The sequence below is a fragment of the Talpa europaea genome (assembly GCF_964194135.1).
Source record: "Talpa europaea genome assembly, chromosome: 7".
Lineage (NCBI taxonomy): Eukaryota > Metazoa > Chordata > Mammalia > Eulipotyphla > Talpidae > Talpa > Talpa europaea.
In genome coordinates, this window is record NC_140074.1 from 11,741,537 (window position 1) to 11,763,829 (window position 22,293).

The following is a 22,293-nucleotide window of genomic DNA, read 5'->3' on the forward strand; positions in this document are numbered from 1 at the left end:
CTTGACTAGAGCTCCTAAGAACTCACAATCTTCCATTAATAAAATAGCGACCGGGCCTCCCTGGTGGCGCAGTGATTGAGCACTGGGTTGCAAAGCTGCCCGCAGCCTCTGTGGCACCGGTTCGATCCCCGGCTGCTCCCCGGCACTGGAGGAGGGTCCCACATGGCACGCAGACCTCTCCTGCCGCCCGCTGCTCCCCTCAGCAGTGTACTTTGGTCCTTCTGCCTGCTCTGCTCCCCGCTCTGGCTCTGGTGAATTCTCTCACCCTCCCGCGCTTCTGACTGTACCCAGTGCTTGTATAAATAAATAAATAAATAAATAAATAAATAAATAAATAAATCTTTAAAAAATGCAGACTTTAAAAAATAAAATAAAATAGCTACCATTTCCTATGCATCGGCATGTGACAGGCTCTTTACATTTAATGACCCATTTAATTCTCACAAATAACCATGATATGGTCATAACTTGAATATCTATTTTGCCAATTCTAGCAAGGTTTGGAGAGGTTAACAAAGTTCGCCAGGGTTGCTCAGTAAATAGCAGAATCTGGAGTTGAATGTTGCCACTCATCTTTAGTGTTAACTGCTTTTAACCACCTTGTTTTCCTAGTTTCCTATTTACAGCATTCTGTGCATATAGTATCACCCCCAAGGCTGTATCATTATCATTGTTTACATATGTCTTCCAGCCTATGAGGTGCTCTTGAGAAAGAGCTCTTCATTCATTCTTTTTTTTAAGATTTATTTTATTTATTTATGCATACTAGAACTGGGGTGTAGGCCAGAGTTACTGGGGGATAGAGGTGGGAAGGGGGCTGGTGGTGAGAGAATTCACCAGAGACAGGGTGGGGAGCAGAACCAGCAGATCTACTGAAATACACTGCTGAGGGGAGCAGTAGGTGAGATTGGAGAGGTCTGCTTTGCCATGTGGATTAGCTCCCTCACCAGGGATTGAACTTATGCTACAGTGGCTGCAGATAGCTTTACAATGCTGAGACTTAACCCCTTGCGCCACCAGGGAGGCCCCTCTTTATTCATTCTTTTTTTTTTATTCTTTTATTTTTTATTTTTTAAATAGAGGCATGCTTTATTTATTTATTTAGTTTGTTTGTTTGTTTGTTTATACATGCACTGGGTACAGTCAGAAGCGTGGGAGGGTGAGAGAATTCACCAGAGCCAGAGCAGGGAGCAGAACAGGCAGAAGGACCGAAGTACACTGTTGAGGGGAGCAGCGGGCGGCAGGAGAGGTCTGCACACCATGTGGGACCCTCCTCTGGTGGCCAGGGAGCAGCCGGGGATCGAACCGGCGCCGCAGAGGCTGCGGGCAGCTTCGCAACCCAGCGCTCAACCACTGCGCCACCGGGGAGGCCCTCTTTATTCATTCTTTCATTCAATATTTATTGAGTGCCTGTTATGTGACAGGCCCAGTGCTAAATGCCATGGTAATGGCAGTGAATGAGATAGAAATAATTGGTCCCTGCCCTCATGGAGCCAAAACATAAACAGACAAAAAAAAAAAGACCAAGTAACTTGTAGACAAATAAATTTTGGTGAATATTAGTGAAGGTGATTAAGAGGAAGGATAAGGTTGAAAATATTCAGAAGGATGCAGTTTCAAGTAAGGGCAGGGCAGGGGCAGAATAAACCTTTGTGATTGTACATTTAAATTAACAGCAGAGGGCCTCCCTGGTGGCGCAGCGGTTGAGCGCTGGGTTGCGAAGCTGCCAGCAGCCTCTGCGGCACCGGTTCGATCCCCGGCTGCTCCCCGGCCACCGGAGGAGGGTCCCAAATGGCGCGCAGACCTCTCCTGCCGCCCGCTGCTCCCCTCAGCAGTGTCCTTTTGTCCTTCTGCCTGCTCTGCTCCCCGCTCTGGCTCTGGTGAATTCTCTCACCCTCCCGTGCTTCTGACTATACCCAGTGCTTGTATAAACAAAACAAACAAACAAACAAATAAATAAATAAATAAATAAAACATGCCTCTAAAAAAAAAAAAATTAACAGCAGAACCAACCTGTGAGGTGTGAGCATAAGATCATGTTTTCAGGTTTCTGATTTGTGAACAACCTGTCTTATTTATCCCTGTAGTTTTGACACTGAGCTTGACATTTCTCAAGTGTGATCTAACTTAGAATGAATGACTGACTGATCTCTCAGCTTCAGTGGTACCCAATTTGAAACGGGTTGCCTGACCGTGGGTTCTCACCCACAGGTTTAAAGGGGACTTATTGATGCTAAACTGCAGACATACACAAAAGGTTAATAAAAGATTTATTTACAAGGGAAGGGAAAATGAGGAAATGAATAACTCAGGGAGAAAAAGAGGGAGATAAATTCATAAATGCATCCTATCTGTTCCGCTGACCTGGAATCTCAATGACCCACTGAGAGAGCTGGCGAAAAGCCAAGGTACGTGGGGCCAAGAAGACGACCTCAGCTCACATGGCTGCTTATAAACCCAAACAGAAAACATGGCTGCTTAACTCTGCCCTCAGGTCCTCCCAACCCTCCCTTTGGTCATCATGGGATTTGTAGTTCCCAGTGTCTTGCTGGAGTGGGGGTGGAGTCCACAAAGCCTGTATGGAGTTTTCTTAGGACATCCTCTCCCCTCAACAGTATGACTTCTTTCTTTCAGTCAATTCAAACTTAAATCATACTCAAGACCACACAAGCCCCATCTCCTCCAGGAGACCTTCCTTAATAATCAAAACATTATTTAGTCATAAAGAAAAAGGCAATCTGCCATTTTTTTTAATTTTTTTTTTAATAGAGGCATGCTTTATTTATTTATTTATTTATTCATTTGTTTGTTTTGTTTATACATGCACTGGGTACAGTCAGAAGCGCGCGAGGGTGAGAGAATTCACCAGAGCCAGAGCGGGGAGCAGAGCAGGCAGAAGGACCGAAGTACACTGCTGAGGGGAGCAGCGGGTGGCAGGAGAGGTCTGCGCGCCATGCGGGACCCTCCTCAGGTGGCCGGGGAGCAGCCAGGGATCGAACCGGCGCTGCAGAGGCTGCTCGGCGCTGCAGAGGCTGCTGGCAGCTTCGCAACCCAGCGTTCAACCGCTGCGCCACCGGGGAGGCCCGGCAATCTGCCATTTGTGACAACATTGAGAGCATTATATAAAGTGGAATAAGTCAAAGAAAGACAAATACAAATGCTATATGATTTCACTAACTATGGAATGTAAGAAAGCCAAACTCACAGAATCAGAGTAGAATGTTTTCCAGAGACTGGGGAGAAGTGAAAATTAGGAGATGTCTTTAAAAGGTACAACTTTCAGGGCCTCCCTGGTGGTACAAGGGGATAAGCACAACACTGTGAAACTATCCACTGCCTCTGCAGCATGAGTTCTATCACCTGCCTGTCAGGGAGCTACCCATATGGCACAGCAGATCGCGCCTGTCTCGTCATCTGGCCTTCTGCTTCCCTCAGCAGTGTATTTTAGTCAGTCTGCCTATTCTGCTCCCCACTCTGTCTCTGGTGAAACCACTCACCCCCTGCACCTCTGGCCTTGTATCTATAAATTCTTGTATCTATAAATAAATAAATTTTAAAAAAAAGGTACAGTTTTCAGTTATTAGAGGAATAAATTCTGGGGATCTAAGTTACACCATGGTAACTATGGATTTCAGCAGATGTTCTCATTCATTAGCAAGTGGTAAGTTACTTATTTATTTTTAAAGATTTATTTTATTTATTTATGCATATGAGAACAGGGGTCTAGGGCCTCCCTGGTTGGCGCGAGGGGTTAAGCACTGCACTATGAAGCAAACTGCAGCCTCTGCAGCACGAGTTCAATTCCTGGCCTGCTGGGGAGCAGCCCACATGGCGCAGCAGACCTCTCATCTTGCCCACTGCTCCCTTCAGCAGTGTGTTTCAGTCAGTCTGCCTGTTCTCTTCCCCACTCTCTCTCTGGTGAATCCTCTCACCCCCCCCCCCCCCCCCGCCGTGTCTCTGGCCTGTAGCCCAGCCCTTATATGCATAAATAAATAAATAAATCTAAAAAAAAGGTATTCTCTTAAGGAAAAAAAAAAAAAAAAGAACTGGGATCTAGCCAGAAGAGCAGTGGGTGAGAGGATTCACCAGAGACAGAGTAGGGGGCAGAATAGGCAGATTTACTGAAATACACTGCTGAGGGGAACAGCGGGAGAGACAGGAGAGGTCTGCTGTGCCATGTGGGTTAGCTCCCCAGCCAGGGATTAAACTCATGCTGCAGTGGCTGACAAAATCTTGATAGCACAGAGACTTTAACCCCTATACCACCAGGGAGGCCCATACTAAATTTTTTTACTCCAAGCTTCCACTTCTAAGAGAATATATCTTAAATGTTCTCATCATAATAACAGCAACAACAAATGGTAATTATGTGAGATGAAGGATATATTAAAAGTGTTAACTATCCTTATTGTGGTAATCATTTCACAATACACCTGTGTAACAAATCATCACACTGTACACCTTAAACTGTATATATGTTAATTACATCTCAATCAAGCTGGATGAATTATATTTTGAGCAGAAAGGGCAACAAGTTCAAAGATATCAAAAGAAAGCAAAAATGAGTGGGAAACTTCCAGGTAGTTCATTATCACTAGGACATGAGATTTGAGGACAACACTGGTGAGAGACAAGACCAAAGGACAGACAGCAGTCACATACATTCATTTGGTAAATGATTATTGACTATTTAGGCACGTCCCTGGAGGCGCAAGGAGTTAAGATGCAGCACTATGAAGCTATCGGCAGCCACTGCAGCACGAGTTCGATCCCAGGCCAGGCAGATGACCCACATGGCGCAGCAGACCTCTCCTGTCTCGCCTGCTGCTCCCCTCAGTACATCTGCCTGTTCTGCTCCCCACTCTGTCTCTGGTGAATAATCTCACCCCCTGCATCTCTGACCTGCACCCCAGCTCTTATATGCATAAATAAATAAATCTTTTTAAAAAATGATTATTGAGTATTTGCTCTGTATCACGCATTGGTCATGTAGACCTGGTCCTTGTTTCAAGGGATTTAGTTAAGGACAAAGAAGCAGACAATTGATTAACAATCACAAATTGAGGGGGGGGAAATGGTAAAAACAAAATAATGTAAGTGATGAGATTGTCAGTGGGAAGAATAAGGGGCACCCCAGGGCCCCCAAACCTGGCTGCTCTAAATGGGTTCTGCCATCTGCCTCATAAAGAGAAACACACTCTTAGTGCATAAGACCTTCAATAGAAAAGAACTTTAATACAATTAGTGTGCAATAGAGAATTTGTGTGCATTAGAGAAGAGAAAGAATAGTTAATATAGTTTCCCCATGAAACACCCAAAGTTATCCATGTCCTGTGGGTAAATGTGCAGCCAAGTAGGCAGGATCATTAAGACCCAAAAACTTGCCACAAATCTAAGTCACCTTCTGATGGGGACCCATTGGAAAGGGGAATAAGGAAGCCAAGTATGAAAGGAAAAGAGCAAAATCAAAATACAAGTCAAGGTCCTTCCTGGTGGTGCAGGGGTTAAAGAGGTATCGCCAGCCTCTGCAGCACAACTTTGATCCCTGGGCCTGCCAGGGAGCAACCCACATGGCACAGCAGACCTCTCCTCTCTCACTTTCTGGCCCTCTGCTCCCCTCAGCACTGTATTTCTGTAGATCTTCCTGTTCTACTCCCCACTCTCTGGTGAATCCTCTCATCCTCTGCTCCTCTGGTCTACATCCAGTTCTTGCATGCATAAATAAATAAATCTTTTTAAAAAACAAAAAAAACATAATACAAGTCAAGATAGAGTCTGTCATTGTCAGTCCCTGACAGGTCTCTTGCCTACATTAATGGCTCTTTCAAATACCTCCTTCCATGTCCCCCAAGTCCCTGGTACAAGTCCAACACAGAGAAGCAAAAATGACTTCAAATGTCTCTGCTTCCTGGGTCTTCTCCAGGTTTTCTTTTCATCTCCCTCCTTCCTTCCTGGTCTTCCTCTCCTCACTCCTTCTCTTCCAGGCCCTTTTCTAGCTTCCTCGCTGGCAGTTCCACCCTTCCTCAGTGGGGACAGGGAACCTGGAACCTCAAATCTCCCCTTTCTCTGGGGATTACATTGTTGCAAGATAAGGGACAATATATTTCACACTGGGTGATCAATGAAGACTTAACTGAAGAGGTGACTTTTATACTGAGAGCTAAAGGATGAAAAAGAGAAAAAGTCAAGAAAAAGAATTCTAGGCACAGAAAAGAGTTTGGCTCAGTTCTCTGAAATGAGATAGAACTTGGTATAACCATGGGATTGAAAGAATGTTGATATTGCTGGAGTTAAGTGAGGGGTGGAGTGTCAAGAGAAAGGGTGCTATAGCAAGTGAAGGACTATTTGATTATGGCCTGTTGCTAAAGATTTCATTACAAGTATAATTGGGAGCCACTGGCAAATTTTTATAATGAAAGTGAAATGATAAAATTTTAGTTCCTGAAAACTCATTCTAGCAACCTGTGGAAATGACTGAAGGACAAGACCTCTCATATGAAGGTTTATTTAAAAGCTATTGTATAAACTAGGTTATGCTATTCAAAGTCAGGATAATGATTACTGTTGGCGGGTAGTGACTAGAAGGCAGCATGAGGGAAAATTATGGCAGTGTAGGAAAAGTGTTGCTTCTTTTCTGGGAGTTAGTTACACAGGTTATGTTTGGTTTGTGACTATTCAGACTTTGCCCTTATGATATGTGAATTTTTCCCAAAAAGTAGTTAAAGCTATTCAATACAATTTTCCTATATGTTGTCATTAAAGACCAAAAACAAAAAAGGGGAGAATTGTGGACATATTCCAGATTGAGAGAGAAAAGAAACATGGTAACTAAATTAGTGCATGATCTTGTATCACCAAATAAAATGCTGTTATATAAAAGATACTGTTAGGATAATTGGCAAAAAGGAATGTGGACTTTATTATTTTTTTTAAAGATTTATATTTATGCATTTAAGAGCTGGGGTGTAGGCCAGAGGTGTGTGTGGAGGGGGTTTGTGTAAGAGGATTCACCAGACAGTGGGTAGCAGAACAGGAGGATCTACTGAAATACACTGCTGAGGGAAGAAACAGGTGAGACAGGAGGGGTCTACTGTGCCAAGTGGGTTAGCTCCCAGGCCAGGGATTGAACTCATGCTGAAGTGACTGCTGGTAGCTTCACAATGCTGAGACTTAAACCCTTGTGGTACCAGGGAGGCCCTGAATGTGGACTTTATTTATTTTTTTAAGGTTTATTTATGCATACAAGAACTGGGGTACAGGCCAGAGGTGTGGGGGTGAGAGGATTCACCAAAGACAGAGTGGAGATCAGAATAGGCAGACTGACTGAAATACACTGCTGAGGGGAGCAATAGGTGAGACAAGAGAGGTCTGCTGCACCATGTGTGTAGCTCCCTGGATCGAACTCATGCTACAGATGCTGCGGATCACTTCATAGTGCTGTGCTTAACCCCGTGTGCCATCAGGGAGGCCCTGAATATGGACTTTAGAATAATATTTAATCAAGGTAAAACTGGGGCCTCCCTAGTGGTGCTAGGGATTAAGCTTCACATTACGAAGCAATCTGCAGCACAAGTTCCATCCCCAGACGGCAAGGGAGCAACCCACATGGCAGACCTCTCCTATCTTGCCCGCTGCTCCCCTCAACTGTGTGTTTCAGTCCGTCTGCCTGTTCTGTTTCCCACTCTGTCTCTGGTGAATCCTCTCACTTCCTGCATCTCTGGCCTGTACCCCAGCTCTTGTATGCATGAATAAATGAATCTTAAAAAAAAAAAAAGGTAAAATTTCCTGAATTGTATAATAGGACAATGATGTAAGTAGTCTTTGTTTTAGTAGATTCCTGCCGAAGCATTTAGAGATGTGTGCATATGATTTTTAAATAAATGGTTCTGCAAAATAATATGTAAATGCATAAAGAAAAAAACAAATTTGTGCCTCCCTGGTGGCCCAAGGGTTAAGTCTCAGAGCTGTTACCACCAAGGTCTGAGTTCCATACCAGGCCAGGGAGCTAACCCAATATGGCACAGCAGACTTCTCCTGACTCACCAGCTGCTCCCCTCAGCAGTGTATTTCAGTAAATCTGTCAGTTCTGCTCCCCATTCTGTCTCTGCTGAATCCTCTCACTCTCCTCGCCCCACTCCCATCTCTGGCCTACACCCCAGTTCTTCCACGCAAAAATAAAAAGAAAAAAAACAAATTTAACAGAAGACTAACACGAAGTTATGATGGGTAGGTGAAGGTTATAAGGGAGCTCAATTATTAGTTTGAGTTATAAATGGTAATTTATTATTGCAACGTTTGGACAGATTTGGAAATTTTAGTAAAGTGGACAAAAGCCACTGTCATCATCTAAGTACATGAGGTGATTTGGGCTAACCTTGGCAGTATAGATAGAGAAGAGGGAACAAACCCAAGGTATATTTTGGAGGTAGAACTCACAAGATATGTTACTGGGAGGGCGTGGTGGTGGACGAAAAGGACAGGAATCAACGCCGTACATTAAACAAGCCCTTCTCAGAGAGCCCAAAGGCGCCCCGCCTTCCCTTTCGACCCGAGCGGAGGAAGTGAGAAAAAGGAAGCGACCGTCAATCCACAAGTCGACTTCCGGTCGTCGACTTCTTGGTGTCGCAAAGAGGTCGTAAATTGGAGAGCCCTTTAGCCCCGCCCCCAAAATGGGCGGTCCTAAAGAGTGACAGAGACCAATGGCGAGCGAGTCTTCGGGCTCTTATCCAATGGCTCTGGAGGTGGGCGGAGTCCTGCAGCACGCGGTTTGCCAGCGCTTCTGCCGGGAACTGCAGCAGGTTTCCTATGGCGTTGGGCTGATCTCACCGAGATTGCAGCCGATTTCCAGTTTTGCTTGTGGAACGAAGTTGTGCCAAGCAAGTGGGCTTTAGACTCCAAGTACGGAAGACCTGGACCCCGAGGGATGGGGCCGGCGCCTACGGGAACGCAGCAACGTGGAGCTCCTGGGGAGTCGGAGGTGGGTGAGCCCCCTGGGAGGAAAGGATGCTCAGCGTGTCGGAGATGCCGGAGCCTGACAGCTCGTTCGCGAGTGTCTTGAGGGCGATCCTCTCTGGAGGATCCCGTTCCCCCGATGCTTCAACCCTGGGGTTGCTATGGGCGACGGAACATGGTATTATTTGGATAGTTGCAGTAATCCCTATTGCACTCTCATGGCGAGCGTCGCACCTCGTTGCAACCTGAAGTTAAGAGACCTGATGACTTGGGTCATTTCACTGACCGGGTCTTCCTTCTGGACGTTGGAAGGCATCTCCCCTTGTGTTCCCAGTTCTGTGCTCCCTGCTGTAACCGAGGGCACGTGGTGGCGCTTCTGGAGCTGTCCATTAAGGAAGGCTCTCCCGGTTTCTGACCGTGGAGGGGGTGGGACCTAGGGCTGTAGGGAAGAAAGTTTAGGATCCCACGCAACAGGATTTGATGCCTACTCATAATATAGGTATACTAGCGGTGGACACTTGAGCTCATACTACTTCCTTCAAGTGTCCATTTTCTCCTAGAATTATTGTGAGAATGGCTTTACTTACTGAGTAAATGCTCCAGAGCAAATAGGGTCTAACTCTCTCCATCTTTGAGTACTTAATGTATATTAATTAAGACTATAGTTGGGACTTGGAATTGGTCTATAGGGGAAGTGGAACCTGGCAGGATTTGGAGACAGTAAGAATGGAGATGGCATTTTTAAAGTCCCAAGGCAAACACAGCAGAAGAGGAAACTCTGTGATGCATGGTGCCTGGAAATACAGGGAGTTCAGACATCCTTCAGGGCAGGACACAGTGAGCTACTCTGATTCCAAGCAGAGCTCCCTGCTGTTGCTGTCAGGTAGAGAGGGAGCCCTCAACTCAAGGAACATTCAGTTTGGAACTCAGTAAATATTCTTCTAAGTAGTGGTTATCCTGAGTTTGTTTTTTTTTTAAAACATAGAAGAACTGGGGTGTAGGTTAGAGGTGTGGGGGGTGAGAGGATTCACTGGAGACAGTAGGGAGCTAGAACAGGAGAACTTACTGAAATATACTGCTAAGGGGAGCAGCAGGTGAGACAGGAGAGGTCTGTTAAGCCATATGTGGGTTAGCTCCCTGGCTGGAGATGGAATTCAGCCCAACATGATGATAGTACTGAGACTTAACCCCTAGGCCACCAAGGATTCCCTACCCTGAATTTTACATATTCTTACTACCATTAAAAAGAGGCACTATGGGCCTCCCCGGTGGCGCAGCGGTGGAGCGCTGGGTTGCGAAGCTACCTGAAGCCTCTGAGGCGCCGGTTCGATCCCCGGCTGCTCCCCGGCCACCGGAGGAGGGTCCCGCATGGGGCACAGACCTCTCCTGCTGCCCGCTGCTCCCCTCAGCAGTGTGTTTCATCACTCTGCCTGTTCTGCTCCCTGTTCTGGCTCTGGTGAATTCTCTCACCCTCCTGCACTTCTGACTGTACCCAGTGCTTGCATAAATAAATAAATAAATAAATCTTAAAAAAAAAAAAAAAAAGAGGCACTATGGGCTTCCCTAATGGCGCAAGGGGTTAAACACAGCACTATGAAGCTGTCCACAGCCTCTGCAGCACGAGTTCGATCCCCGAGCCAGCCAGGAAGCTACCCACATGGTGCAGCAGACCTCTCCTATCTCACCTGCTGCTCCCCTCAGCAGTGTATCTCTGTCAGGCGGCCTGTTCTGTTCCCCGCTCTGTCTTTGACGAATCCTCTTACCACTTCAAACCTTTGACCTGTACCCCAGTTCTTTTATGCATAAATAAATCTTTAAAAAAGAAAAGAGGAACTAGGAGCTAGTGAAGCTCTGACAACTATCTCCTGTCACGGTGGTCCTTCGGGTAGCAAATGCTAAACATCTATGAGCTCACACTGGCTTCTCTCTCTCACGGCCACAGGTGATGGAGCCAGCTCTGGAAGGCACAGGCAAGGAGGGAAAGAAGAAATCTTCAAAGAAACGCACAGTGGCTGGGTCTCCAGTGGAGGGCCTCCTGCAGCCAGTGAAGCTCAGCCGGGCCGAACTGTATAAGGAACCTACCAATGAGGAGCTGAATCGCCTTCGGGAGACTGAGAGTCTTTTCCACTCTAGCTTGCTTCGCTTACAGGTACTGTTGGGTGACTGGGACTTGGATTAGAGGAGCAGATCAAGGGCCTGAGACTAAAGGACTCTCTCCTGCCCTTCTTACAGGTAGAAGAGCTTCTAAAGGAAGTGAGGCTGTCAGAGAAAAAGAAAGAACGCATTGATGCTTTCCTATGGGAGGTCAAACAACGGATCATGAGGGTGCCTTCAACCCCTGAGACAGAGGTAAGCAGGTGGTGTGAGGAACTGGAAAACACAGAAGAGGTCTTCAAGGAGAGCATCTGAAACAGGAGTGTTGTTTTTTTTTTTAAAGATTTGTTTATTTATGCATACAAGAACTGGGGTACAGGCCAGAGGTGCAGGGGGTGAGAGGATTCATCAGAGACAGAGTGGGGAACAGAACAGGCGAACTGACTGAAATACACTGCTGAGGGGAGTAGTGGGCTGATCTGCAATTTTAAATAGGATAGGACTTATTGGGTGACATTTTAAGACATTTTATTTATGTGTATAAGAACTGGGTGTAAGCCAGAGGTTCAGGGAGGGGAGAGGATTCACAGAGACAGAGTCAGGAGCAGAACAGGTGCATTGGCTCTGAAATACACTGCTGAGGGGAGCAGTAGCTGAGGCAGGAGAGGTCTGCTAAGCCCTGTGGGTTAGCTCCCTGGCCGAGATTTGAACTCAGTAGTGATAGCACTGAGACTTAACCCCTAGGCCACCAGGGAGGCCTTTTTGCCATGATATCTCGTTATGATGTGTGGGGGTGGGATGAAAGAGGATTACTCAGAGCCCATGTGCAGAACAATGAGAAGCTAAGAGGGACTACACCATGAAGGTGCAGCCCAGCTTCAAGGGCAGTCTTGCTTTTATTTAGAATCAGACAGAAGGGGCCTCCCTAGTGGCACAAGGGGTTAAGTCTCAGCAGCCACTGCAGCATGAGTTCCATCCCCAACCAGGGAGCTAACCCACATTGTGCAACAGACCTCTCCTGTCTCACCCACTGCTCCCCTCAGCAGTGTATTTCAGAGTTACTCTGACTGTTCTACTCCCCACTCTGTCTCTGGTGAATCCTCTCACCTCCCGCACCTCTGGCCTACACCCTAGTTCTTGCATGCATAAATAAATAAAGTAAACCTTTAAAAAAAAAAAAAACAGAATCAGACAGAAAATTAAAAAGATCAAAGAAGCAAGCAGGCAAACAGGGAATGCACAAGTGTATGAGGAATGGCTAAGCAGCTAGCCCCAGTCAATGTTGGGAATTAGGGAGAAAGTCAAGGAAAGTCTCAGTGTTTATGCTACTCTAATTATAACATCTGTTGCTGTTTCTATCACATACTGTTTTCATGTATAGATCCTCATTCCAGGACTTTTTCCCTGAGAGGTTTCTTATATCAAACTTTCCATGCTTCTGCACACTGAGAGGCACGGATTAGTCAAAGCGAAGAATAATCAAAGCAAAGACATGGAGGGCCTCCCCGGTGGCGCAGCGGTTGAGCGCTGGGTTGCGAAGCTGCCCGCGGCCTCTGTGGTGCCGGTTCGATCCCCGGCTGCTCCCTGGCCACCAGAGGAGGGTCCCACATGGCGCGCAGACCTCTCCTGCCGCCCGCTGCTCCCCTCAGCAGTGTACTTCAGTCCTTCTGCCTGCTCTGCTCCCCGCTCTGGCTCTGGTGAGTTCTCTCACCCTCCCGCGCTTCTGGCTGTACCCAGTGCATGTATAAAAACAAAACAAACAAACAAAATAAATAAATAAATGAAACATGCCTCTATTAAAAATAAAATAAAATAAATAAATAAATAAATAAATAAAGCAAAGACATGGAATAGTTGAGACACACAAAAACCCAAGTCCCACAGGGTGACATTTGTGTGACGTTTTGAAGGTAGTGAGTCAGCCACTCAGGGAAGAAAAGCATTCTAGGAAGGGGAAACAGACAAAACAAAGGCTCAAAGGCAGGAGTGGATCTATATGTTCCTTGCAATGAACGATGGGGAGATGGAAGGAGATGAGTTCAGAAAGCTATGGTGGAAGGGCGTGTATCATTCAGGGCCCTGTGCACCTAATCAAGGACTTTGTTGGTTACTCTAGGTGAAATGGGCAACCACTGCAAGTTTTTGTAGAGCAGTGATATGCTCTAACTTCAGCTTTAGAAAGTTCACACAGGCTGATGTGTTGAGAGTAGAAGGGAGGGAGACAAATGTAAAGTCAGGAGACTATTGGGAACCTATAGTGCAAGGATCTACTGAAAATTGGTGGTGGCTCAAACTAGGATAGAGAAGTGGAGCAGTGGCCAGTGTCTGGATGTCTTTTGTGGGTTTTTTTTTTTAAAGATTTATTTATTTATTTATACAAGCACCGGGCACAGTCAGAAGCGCGGGAGGGAACAGGCAGACTGACGAAATACACTGCTGAGGGGAGCAGCGGGCGCAGCAGGAGAGGTCTGCGCACCATGTGGGACCCTCGCAGGCGGCCGGGGATCGAACCGGCGCTGGAAAGGCTGTGGGCAGCTTCGCAGCCCAGCGCTCAAAGGCTGCGCCACCAGGGGAGGCCCTGGATATCTTTTAAAAGTGAAAGAGATATTCCTAACAAAGATGAGCCATGGTGATTTAATTTTTTTTTTTTAATTTATTTATTTATACAAGCACTGGGTACAGTCAGAAGCGCGGGAGGGTGAGAGAATTCACCAGAGCCAGAGCAGGGAGCAGAGCAGGCAGAAGGACCGAAGTACACTGCTGAGGGGAGCAGCGGGCGGCAGGAGAGGTCTGCGCGCCATGTGGGACCCTCCTCCGGTGGCCGGGGAGCAGCCGGGGATCGAACCGGCGCCGCAGAGGCCGCGGGCAGCTTCGCAACCCAGCGCTCAACCGCTGCGCCAGCGGGGAGGCCCCGATTTAAATGTTTTTGATTGTGTAACCAGGATGGAGCTGGCCTAATGAGGAAGACATGGCAGGAAGATCAGGAACTTGGTTTCAAATATGTTTATGTGTTGAATTTGAGATACATACTAGACATCAAAGGGAGATGTCAGGAAGGCAGTCAAATCAATATGTGTCACTTTCTCTGTCTCCATAGCTGACTGACCAAACATGGCTTCCAGCTGGGGTTCGAGTCCCTCTCCATCAAGTACCGTATACTGTGAAGGGTTGTTTCCGCTTCCTGCCCCCAACCCAGGTCACTGTTGTGGGCAGCTACCTCCTGGGCACCTGCATCCGGCCAGACATCAATGTGGATGTGGCACTGACCATGCCCAGGGTGAGGTCCTGAGTTTGGGGGATAGAGGGACCTATCACTTTTTTTTTTTAAAGATTTATTTATTTAACCTGTACTGAGCTCCGCGAGGAAAGGAAACTCTGAGGAGTCGGAAAAAAAAAAAAAAAAGATTTATTTATTTATACAAGAACTGGGGTACAGGTCAGAAGTGCGGGAGGGTGAGTGAATTCACCAGAGAAAGCGGGGAGCAGAACAGGCAGATGGATCGAAGACACAGCTGAGGGGAGCAGTGGGTGAGTCAGGAGAGGTCTGCTGCGTCATGTGGGTCTCCTCCCTGGCTGGGGATCGAACTTGAATTGCAGTGGCTGTGGACAGCCTCACAGTGCTGCATCTTAACCCTTGTACCACCAGGGAGGCCCCTGGAATCTGAGTTCTAAGTCAAATGAGCAACCACTGCAGTAGTCAAGAGGGCAGCTTTGATGTGCACTTGTGCCAGCTGCTTCCTCTTTGGTATTTTGCCTTCCTCACCTGAGAATCGGAGTTGGTGTAGTTAGCCCTGGCTCAGGTACCCTGGCAGTAGAGAATCCCTAGGGTTGCTAAATTGTGACTTGGTTTTGGTTCATCTTGGCCTCTAAACTTTCCAACCACAAGCACTTATGTGCCTGACCATCTCTTTCTCTTCCTGACTCCCTCCAGGAGATTCTACAGGACAAGGATGGGCTGAACCAGCGTTACTTCCGCAAGCGTGCCCTCTACCTGGCCCACTTGGCCCACCACCTGGCCCAAGACTCTCTCTTTGGCAGTGTTCACTTCTCCTACACCAATGGCTGCCACCTGAAACCCTCGCTGCTTCTGCGGCCACATGGTGGGAGGCACACACAGGGCTGTGGGCAGTTTGGGGTAACAAATCCAGGGGAGGAAGCACAGGGGCCACAAGTCCAAGATGAAAAGCTTGGGCTTCAAGTTTGAGAGGAAAGGTATAGGGAGCTCATTCTGAGATGTGCGGGCTTGGGGCCTCAAGTAGAAGAAGGTGCAGGGACCCCTCCCCACCCAGGCTCCAAGGGACTGCAGGTCTCAACACCCCATCTCCCCCCAGGGAAGGATGAGCGTTTGGTCACTGTACGTCTGCATCCATGCCCCCCGCCTGACTTCTTCCGCCCGTGCCGCCTGCTGCCATCCAAAAACAATGTGCGCTCTGCCTGGTACCGAGGGCAGAGTTCCCCAGGAGATGGTGAGCAGGCACGGGTGTCAAGGTTGAGCTGGAGGGAAGGGTGTTTTGGGGACTCCTCTCATGGCTTCCCCTTTCACAGGTAGCCCAGAGCCTCCCACCCCCCACTATAACACATGGGTCCTGCAGGACACAGCCCTCGAATCCCATGTACATCTGCTTTCAACCACGTTGGGCTCGGCTATGGGCTTGAAGGATGGTGTGGCACTTTTGAAGGTCTGGCTGCGTCAGCGGGAACTGGACAAGGTGAGTTGGGATTGGCCCAGCTCCCCTGCCTCGCTGGGTGGTGGGCTGGCTGTGAGCTCGGGCCTCTCCCTTCATCTCTTTCAGGGTCTGGGGGGGTTCAGCGGGTTCCATGTCTCCATGATGGTGGCCTTCCTCGTGTCCACTCGCAAGATCCACACCACCATGAGTGGCTACCAGGTCCTAAGAAGCGTCTTGCAGTTTCTGGGTGAGGCAACTGGGCTTGGAAAGGCCAAGGCATCCTGGGAAACTCACCCAGTCAGATTGTTGAGCAAACTAAACCCCAGAGGTGGCAGTTTCAGCCACTTGGCTGGAGGGCGGATTTCATTAGGGCTGGGTCCCTGGAGAGTGGAACTCCTGCTGACACAACCACCTTCTCTGGTTCACTTCAGCCACCACAGATCTGACTGTCAATGGGATCAGTCTATGTCTCAGCTCAGATGCCTCCTTGGTAAGTGGGACCAACCTGAGTCTGGGCAAGGAGACTTGACAGTCTAGTCCCCAATCCTTACTGCTTTTCTCTACCCCTCCAAGCCGGCAGTGGCTGACTTTCACCAGGCCTTCCCTGTTGTCTTCCTGGACTCTTCAGGCCGTCTCAACCTCTGTGCTGATGTCACTGCCTCCACTTACCACCAGGTACCAATGGTCCTCTACTCCTGGGTTCCACAGGTTTCCCAGCCAACTTTAACATTTCTGTCAGCACCATCACCCCAGAGATACCTCTCCAAAGAGTTTAGGCTAGGCCTGTCCCACTCTGAGCCCTTAGGTCTGAGGAGAGGGTATCGTGGTGGTAGTCTCACCTCTGCGTTCCTCCCTGCCTCTGGCCCCAGGTGCAGCACGAGGCACGGTTATCTATGGCCTTGCTAGATACCAAAGCTGACGACGGATTCCAGTTGCTGTTGATGACTCCCAAACCCATGATTCGTACTTTCGACCACATCCTACAGTAAGTTTAGGGGTGACGGGGAATGTCAGCTGGTCCTGTTTCCCTGGATCTGCTGTGATGGGGTAGTTGCCCTCCGGCAGGTGCTCATATCCTGGTGCATGTGTTACTGTGATCGGCAGCACTTGATTCTCCCCCTCTTTGTTCTTCTGTGCCCCCAAGTCTCCGTCCACTGAGTCGCCTGCAGGCAGCATGTCACCGACTGAAGCTGTGGCCAGAGCTGCAGGACCATGGTGGGGACTATGTCTCAGCTGCTCTGGGGCCACTAATGACCCTCTTGGAGCGGGGCCTAGGGTCCCGGCTGCACCTGCTGGCCCATTCTCGGCCCCCAGTCTCAGAGGTAAGTGGGCATGTAGGTCAGGGAGTTTGTAGGCATGAGAGAGACTGGATCCAGGGCCTCAGGGGATACAAAAGATACTGTCTCTTTACCTAGAAAGTGGGTTTCCAGACCAAACTGGGGGATTCTTGGATTCAGTCTTTCTATACCCTATAGTGGGACATCAGCCAGGACCCGCCAAAGCACCGAGACTCTGGGACTCTGACCCTGGGATTGCTCCTCCGGCCTGAGGGTCTGACCAGTGTCCTTGAGCTGGGTCCAGAAGCTGACCAGCCTGAGGTGAGGAACCCTGGGGTTTGGAAAGTAATTTGAGCCTGTCTTGGGATGCCCAGCATGTGCATTGGAAAGAGTGGGGTGTGTCATACTCATGCCGCCTGGATTGAGGTCTGTCAGGAAGATTTCTGACAGAATCCTTCTTTGTTGCCCTTTCCCACCACCCTTTGCTTCTCCATAGGCTGCTGAGTTCCGCCAGTTTTGGGGATCTCGCTCAGAGCTCCGGCGATTCCAGGATGGAGCCATTCGGGAAGCTGTGGTCTGGGAGGCAGCCTCTATGGCCCAAAAGCGCCTTATTCCCCATCAGGTGGTCACCCACCTGTTGGCATTGTGAGTATTAGCCTCTCGGTGCCGGGAGGCAACCGTGGGCTGGGGAGCCTTTGGGGAGGCTTTTGGAAGTGACCAGTCGTGTCCAACAACTCACTCTAGCCCTGATGCCCACATTGCATCTGTGCTCCTTTTCCAGCCATGCTGACATCCCAGATACCTGTGTCCACTATGTGGGGGGCCTCCTGGACCCACTGATCCAAGGCCTGAAAGAGGTAAGGGCCTTGGGTCAGGACTGGAGTCCAGGTTAGGGATTGGGTAGTAGTAGCCAGTGTGGCACAATCTGGGTGGTGTGTTTGGCCGAGCCCTTATCACCGCCATCATCCTGGCTGCGCTTCCTAGAGAGACCAGCAGAGGGGGCGCTGGCTCCACAGCAACTTGAGCCAAGGCCAGATCTGGTGGTGAGAGGTTCTGACAATCCCTACCTCCTTCCTGTCTTCTCCCTCTCAGACCTCCAGCACAGGTGAGGAGGCCCTAGCAGCGGTGGTACGTTGCTATGATGACCTCAGCCGCCTGCTGTGGGGCCTGGAAGATCTCCCCCTGACTGTGTCTGCTGTGCAAGGTGCTCACCCAGTGCTGCGCTACACTGAGGTGAGGTGCTAGGAGGCAGGGAGCCTTTTTTAAAAAAAAAAAAAAAAAAAAAAAAAAGATTCATTTATGCATACAAGAGCAGGGGTGAATGCTAGAAGTGCAGGGGTGGAGGGTGGTGAGAGGATTCACCAGAGACAGAGTGGGGAGCAGAACAGGTGGATTGACGGAAATACACTGTTGAAGGGAGCAGCGGGCAAGATAGGAGAGGTCTGCTGCGCCATGTGGGTATCTCCTTGGCCACTGCAGTGTCTGCTGATAGCTTCATGGTGCTGAGAATTAACCCCTTGCACCACCAGGGAGGCTGCAGGGAGCCATTTTTCCTGGATATCCCCCACCTTTCTTCCCCTTACCTTCCCCCCCTTCCAGCTGCTGATTCTGGGCACTCCCTGCCAGTCTGAGGCCTCTTCCTCATTCTCCCTTTTATCTTTCCAGGTGTTCCCACCAACCCCGGTCCGGCCAGCCTACTCCTTCTATGAGCGCCTGCGGGAGCGGGCCTCGCTCTTGCCCCGGCCCGACAAGCCCTGTCCAGCCTATGTGGAGCCCATGACTGGTTAGTTGGCTTTTGGAAAGTAGTGACAGGGCCTGTTCCCACTCTAGGCTGTAGTCTGAGATGTCTCACTCATCTTTCCAGTGGTGTGTCACTTGGAGGGCAGTGGGCAGTGGCCACAGGATGCTGAGGCCATCCGACGGGTCCGAGCGGCCTTCCAGCTGCGTCTGGCAGAGCTGCTAACCCAACAGCATGGGCTACAGTGCCGTGCCACTGCCACGCACACTGACGTCCTTAAGGTTAGGCTGGTGTGGGCCAGGGATGTCCCCGGAGAGGGCGGGAGAGGGGTAGGAGAGCCAGGTGCTCCTGGCCACCATATACCTCCCATCCTATCTCCTTTCCACCAGGATGGGTTTGTGTTCCGGATACGTGTGGCCTACCAGCGGGAACCCCAGATCCTGAAGGAGATGCGCAGCCCCGAGGGGATGATCTCACTGAGGGACACGCCTGCTTCCCTCTGCCTGGAGAGGGATACCAGGCAGTTGCCCCTGCTCACCAGCGCCTTGCATGGGTACAGCGCTGCAGTCTCTTCCTTATCTGTAAAATGGCAGTAATACTAGGACCAAATTCTTGGGGCATTTGTTGGGAGGATGAGATTACACGTGTAATGCTTCAGCATGGGGGTCGTCGTGGTAACACTTGAGTTGATAGTGGCAGTGGGGCTGAAGCTCTGTTCTTGGGCCCTCAGGGCCTGCTTCTCATCGCTGCTGCCTCTGCCCCCACAGGCTCCAGCAGCAGCATCCAGCCTTCTCGGGTGTGGCTCGACTGGCCAAGCGGTGGGTGCGTGCCCAGCTTCTGGGCGAGGGGCTCACAGATGAGAGCCTGGACCTGGTGGCTGCTGCCCTTTTCCTGCACCCTGAGCCCTTCACCCCTCCCAGGTGATTCCCTCTACCTTTTATCTAGTGAGGAAATTTCCTTGGGTGCCTGTTTTCAACCTCCCGTTGTCCTTGTCCCTTCAATCCAAATGGGAGGGGGACTGAAACGAATAACAGAGAGTTCTAAGATGCCTCCCACCCCTAATTCCATGCCAAGGGTTCACCGGTACCTCAGGGAAGCCTGGGGAGGTATGGCTGGGCCTAGTGCTCATGGCTCTCCTTCCCCTCAGCTCCCCCCAGGTGGGCTTCCTTCGGTTCCTTTTCCTGGTATCGACCTTTGACTGGAAGAATACCCCCCTTATTGTCAACCTCAACAGTGAGCTCACCGGTAAGCGAGTTCTGCGCTTTGGGGATTTTCCTTCAGTTTGTGAGGTGACTACCTTGGGCTGGGAAATGATGAGGCGGAAGGGGCCTAGGCCAGGCCTTTAGGGAGCCCTGAGGCTGGAGAGAAGTAGATTGCCCATGGGATGACCAGAAAACAAGTAGACTGGGAATGGTGAGCAGCTGCAGAGAGTGGGCCGGAGGTGTGTGAAGGAGAAGGAAGGGTGGAGGGAGACCTGAACACTAGGGTTCAGCTTAGAATAGATGCCCGGACCTCTTGGGGGATGGGAATGATGATTGCTGTAATATGAGGCGGCCCCTGGTTCCCGCAGAGAGGAAGGTATCAGCTTCCTAATTCCCCAGGTGTGTGGGAGCATGGGGTGGGAGGGGGGCAGGGGCAGGCCTCAGCTTGTACAGGTCCGGAAACCAGGCTGGGGTGCCAGGCAGTGGAAAATTCTGTCTCTGGATTGAGGCTGGTTTCAATGCCCCACCCGTTTGAGGCAAATACGGTGCCCCTTTCGTCACTTTTGCCACATGGGGGAAGGGTGTTGGAAAACCCCCGATGGGCAGCCGTTGGAGGGATGGTAGGAAGACCTGGGCGGAAGAGGGTGTCAGGCAGAGGGGCAGGCTGACCCAGGACCCCCTCTTTTCCACAGTGGAGGAGCAGGTGGAGATGCGCAGTGGCTTCCTGGCAACTCGGACACAACTCCCTGTCATGGTCATCTTTACCCCCCAGGATCGCAAAAGCTCTATATGGACACGGGATGGACCCTCGCCCCAGGTTCAGTCCATTCCTCCCCCAAACATGTGGTTTTCTACCCCAAAGAAAAAGCAGGTCCATCCTGAACTAGGAGGCTCATAGTAGGATTTGACTTACCCGATGTATGTGTGTCCCCAGATCCTACAGCAGCTCGTGGTCCTGGCAGCTGAGGCCTTGCCTGTCCTAGAGAAGCAACTGATGGATCCCCGGGGGCCTGGGGATATCAGGGTAAGCCCTGACTAGGGGTGACTCCAGGGGCTCTGGGGACTCTCCCTTGAGCCTTGGAAGTCTGGAGCCAGTGGGGTTCTCCTGAGATACCCAGTCCCTAGTTTGGTGAGAATGAATCCAGAGAAGGCATTGAAGCTGCTCTCGGCACTTGGCAGAACTGGAGCCTGGCGGAGAACTTGGGCCTCAGCTCCATGAGGCCTCATGCTTCCAGCCTGTGTTCCTCCTGCTAGCCCCAAACCCCCTTGGCATTCCTGCCAACAAATGGGCATGTCAGGCCATAATGGGAAGAGGAGGCACCCAAGGTGGGCACGTGGAGGGGTTTGTAGTCAAACTGCCAACTCCAGCTGCTGACTGCCTTTCCTCAGACGGTGTTCCGGCCTCCCCTGGACATGTATGACGTGCTGATCCGCCTCTCTCCCCGCCACATCCCCCGGCACCGTCAGGCTGTGGACTCGCCAGCTGCCTCCTTCTGCCGGGGGCTGCTCAGTGACTCAGGACCTTCATCCCTGATGCCAGTGCTGGGCTATGATCCTCCTCAGCTGTACCTGGCCCAGCTCAGGGTAGGTCTAAAAGGCTGTCTGACCTTGGGGAGGCGACTTTGAAGCGGAGCTGGGACCCTGGGGATTGCTCTCCATTGCCCACCTGTAATCTTATCTCTCTTGCCCATCCCTAGGAGGCTTTTGGGGACCTGGCCCTTTTCTTTTATGACCAGCATGGTGGAGAGGTGATTGGTGTCCTCTGGAAGCCCACCAGCTTCCAGCCTCAGCCTTTTAAGGTATGCCGGCTGATGACAGTCCTGTGTTCCTGAGTTGTGTATGTGTGGCTCCGCAGGGGCATACGTGTCTGTGTGTGGCTGTGAGTGTGCTGTCACGTGTGAAATGTGTGGGCGTGTCTATCTGTCTTTACTACTCCTGCACCACCCCTGGCTTGGTGCCTGCCAGTGTGCCTTTGTGACAACTCAATCCACATTTCTTTGGTTTCCCTAGGCCTCTAGCACAAAGGGGCGCATGATGGTGTCCCAAGGTGGGGAGCTGGTGATGGTGCCCAATGTAGAGGCCATCCTGGAAGATTTTGCCATCCTGGGCGAAGGCCTGGTACAGGCTGTGGAGCCCCGAAGTGAGAGGTGGACTGTGTGATCTCCAGCCCTGGGAGTAAGCTGGAGGTAGACAGCAGGACTCTTCAGACCTCTGGAGCAAGATGTCAATGGCATATGGACCCTCCATGGAGGGTGTGCTGGCCTACACACACTGGATGGACCCCACATAAGCCACCACCCAGTTTTCTGTTGGTGCCCCACCATTGGGCCTGGGGCCACAGTATCCCAAGAGTCAACTGGGCC

At 50.1% G+C, this 22,293-nt stretch overlaps 1 protein-coding gene across 2 annotated transcripts; it reads left to right on the forward strand.

Annotated features, from left to right (window-relative positions):
• Positions 1-8,923: 8,923 nt before the first annotated feature.
• Positions 8,924-22,090, forward strand: NOL6 (nucleolar protein 6; the record flags this gene model as incomplete). Of its 2 annotated transcripts, XM_084238750.1 has the most annotated exons (26): positions 8,924-8,977; positions 10,895-11,101; positions 11,185-11,301; positions 14,144-14,323; positions 14,978-15,146; positions 15,378-15,512; positions 15,592-15,755; positions 15,840-15,960; positions 16,145-16,203; positions 16,287-16,388; positions 16,583-16,698; positions 16,858-17,035; positions 17,189-17,311; positions 17,487-17,635; positions 17,772-17,847; positions 18,083-18,223; positions 18,656-18,773; positions 18,855-19,009; positions 19,118-19,281; positions 19,496-19,648; positions 19,876-19,973; positions 20,623-20,747; positions 20,865-20,954; positions 21,320-21,514; positions 21,628-21,729; positions 21,941-22,090. In XM_084238750.1, 26 exons carry the CDS (start codon positions 8,924-8,926, stop codon positions 22,088-22,090), a joined length of 3,441 nt encoding a protein of 1,146 aa, XP_084094876.1. The 2 variants fall into 2 exon arrangements, with proteins under 2 accessions (XP_084094876.1, XP_084094877.1); XM_084238751.1 differs by lacking the exons at positions 18,083-18,223; positions 18,656-18,773; positions 18,855-19,009; ... (5 more) ...; positions 21,320-21,514; positions 21,628-21,729.
• Between the last annotated feature and the right edge of the window lie 203 nt (positions 22,091-22,293).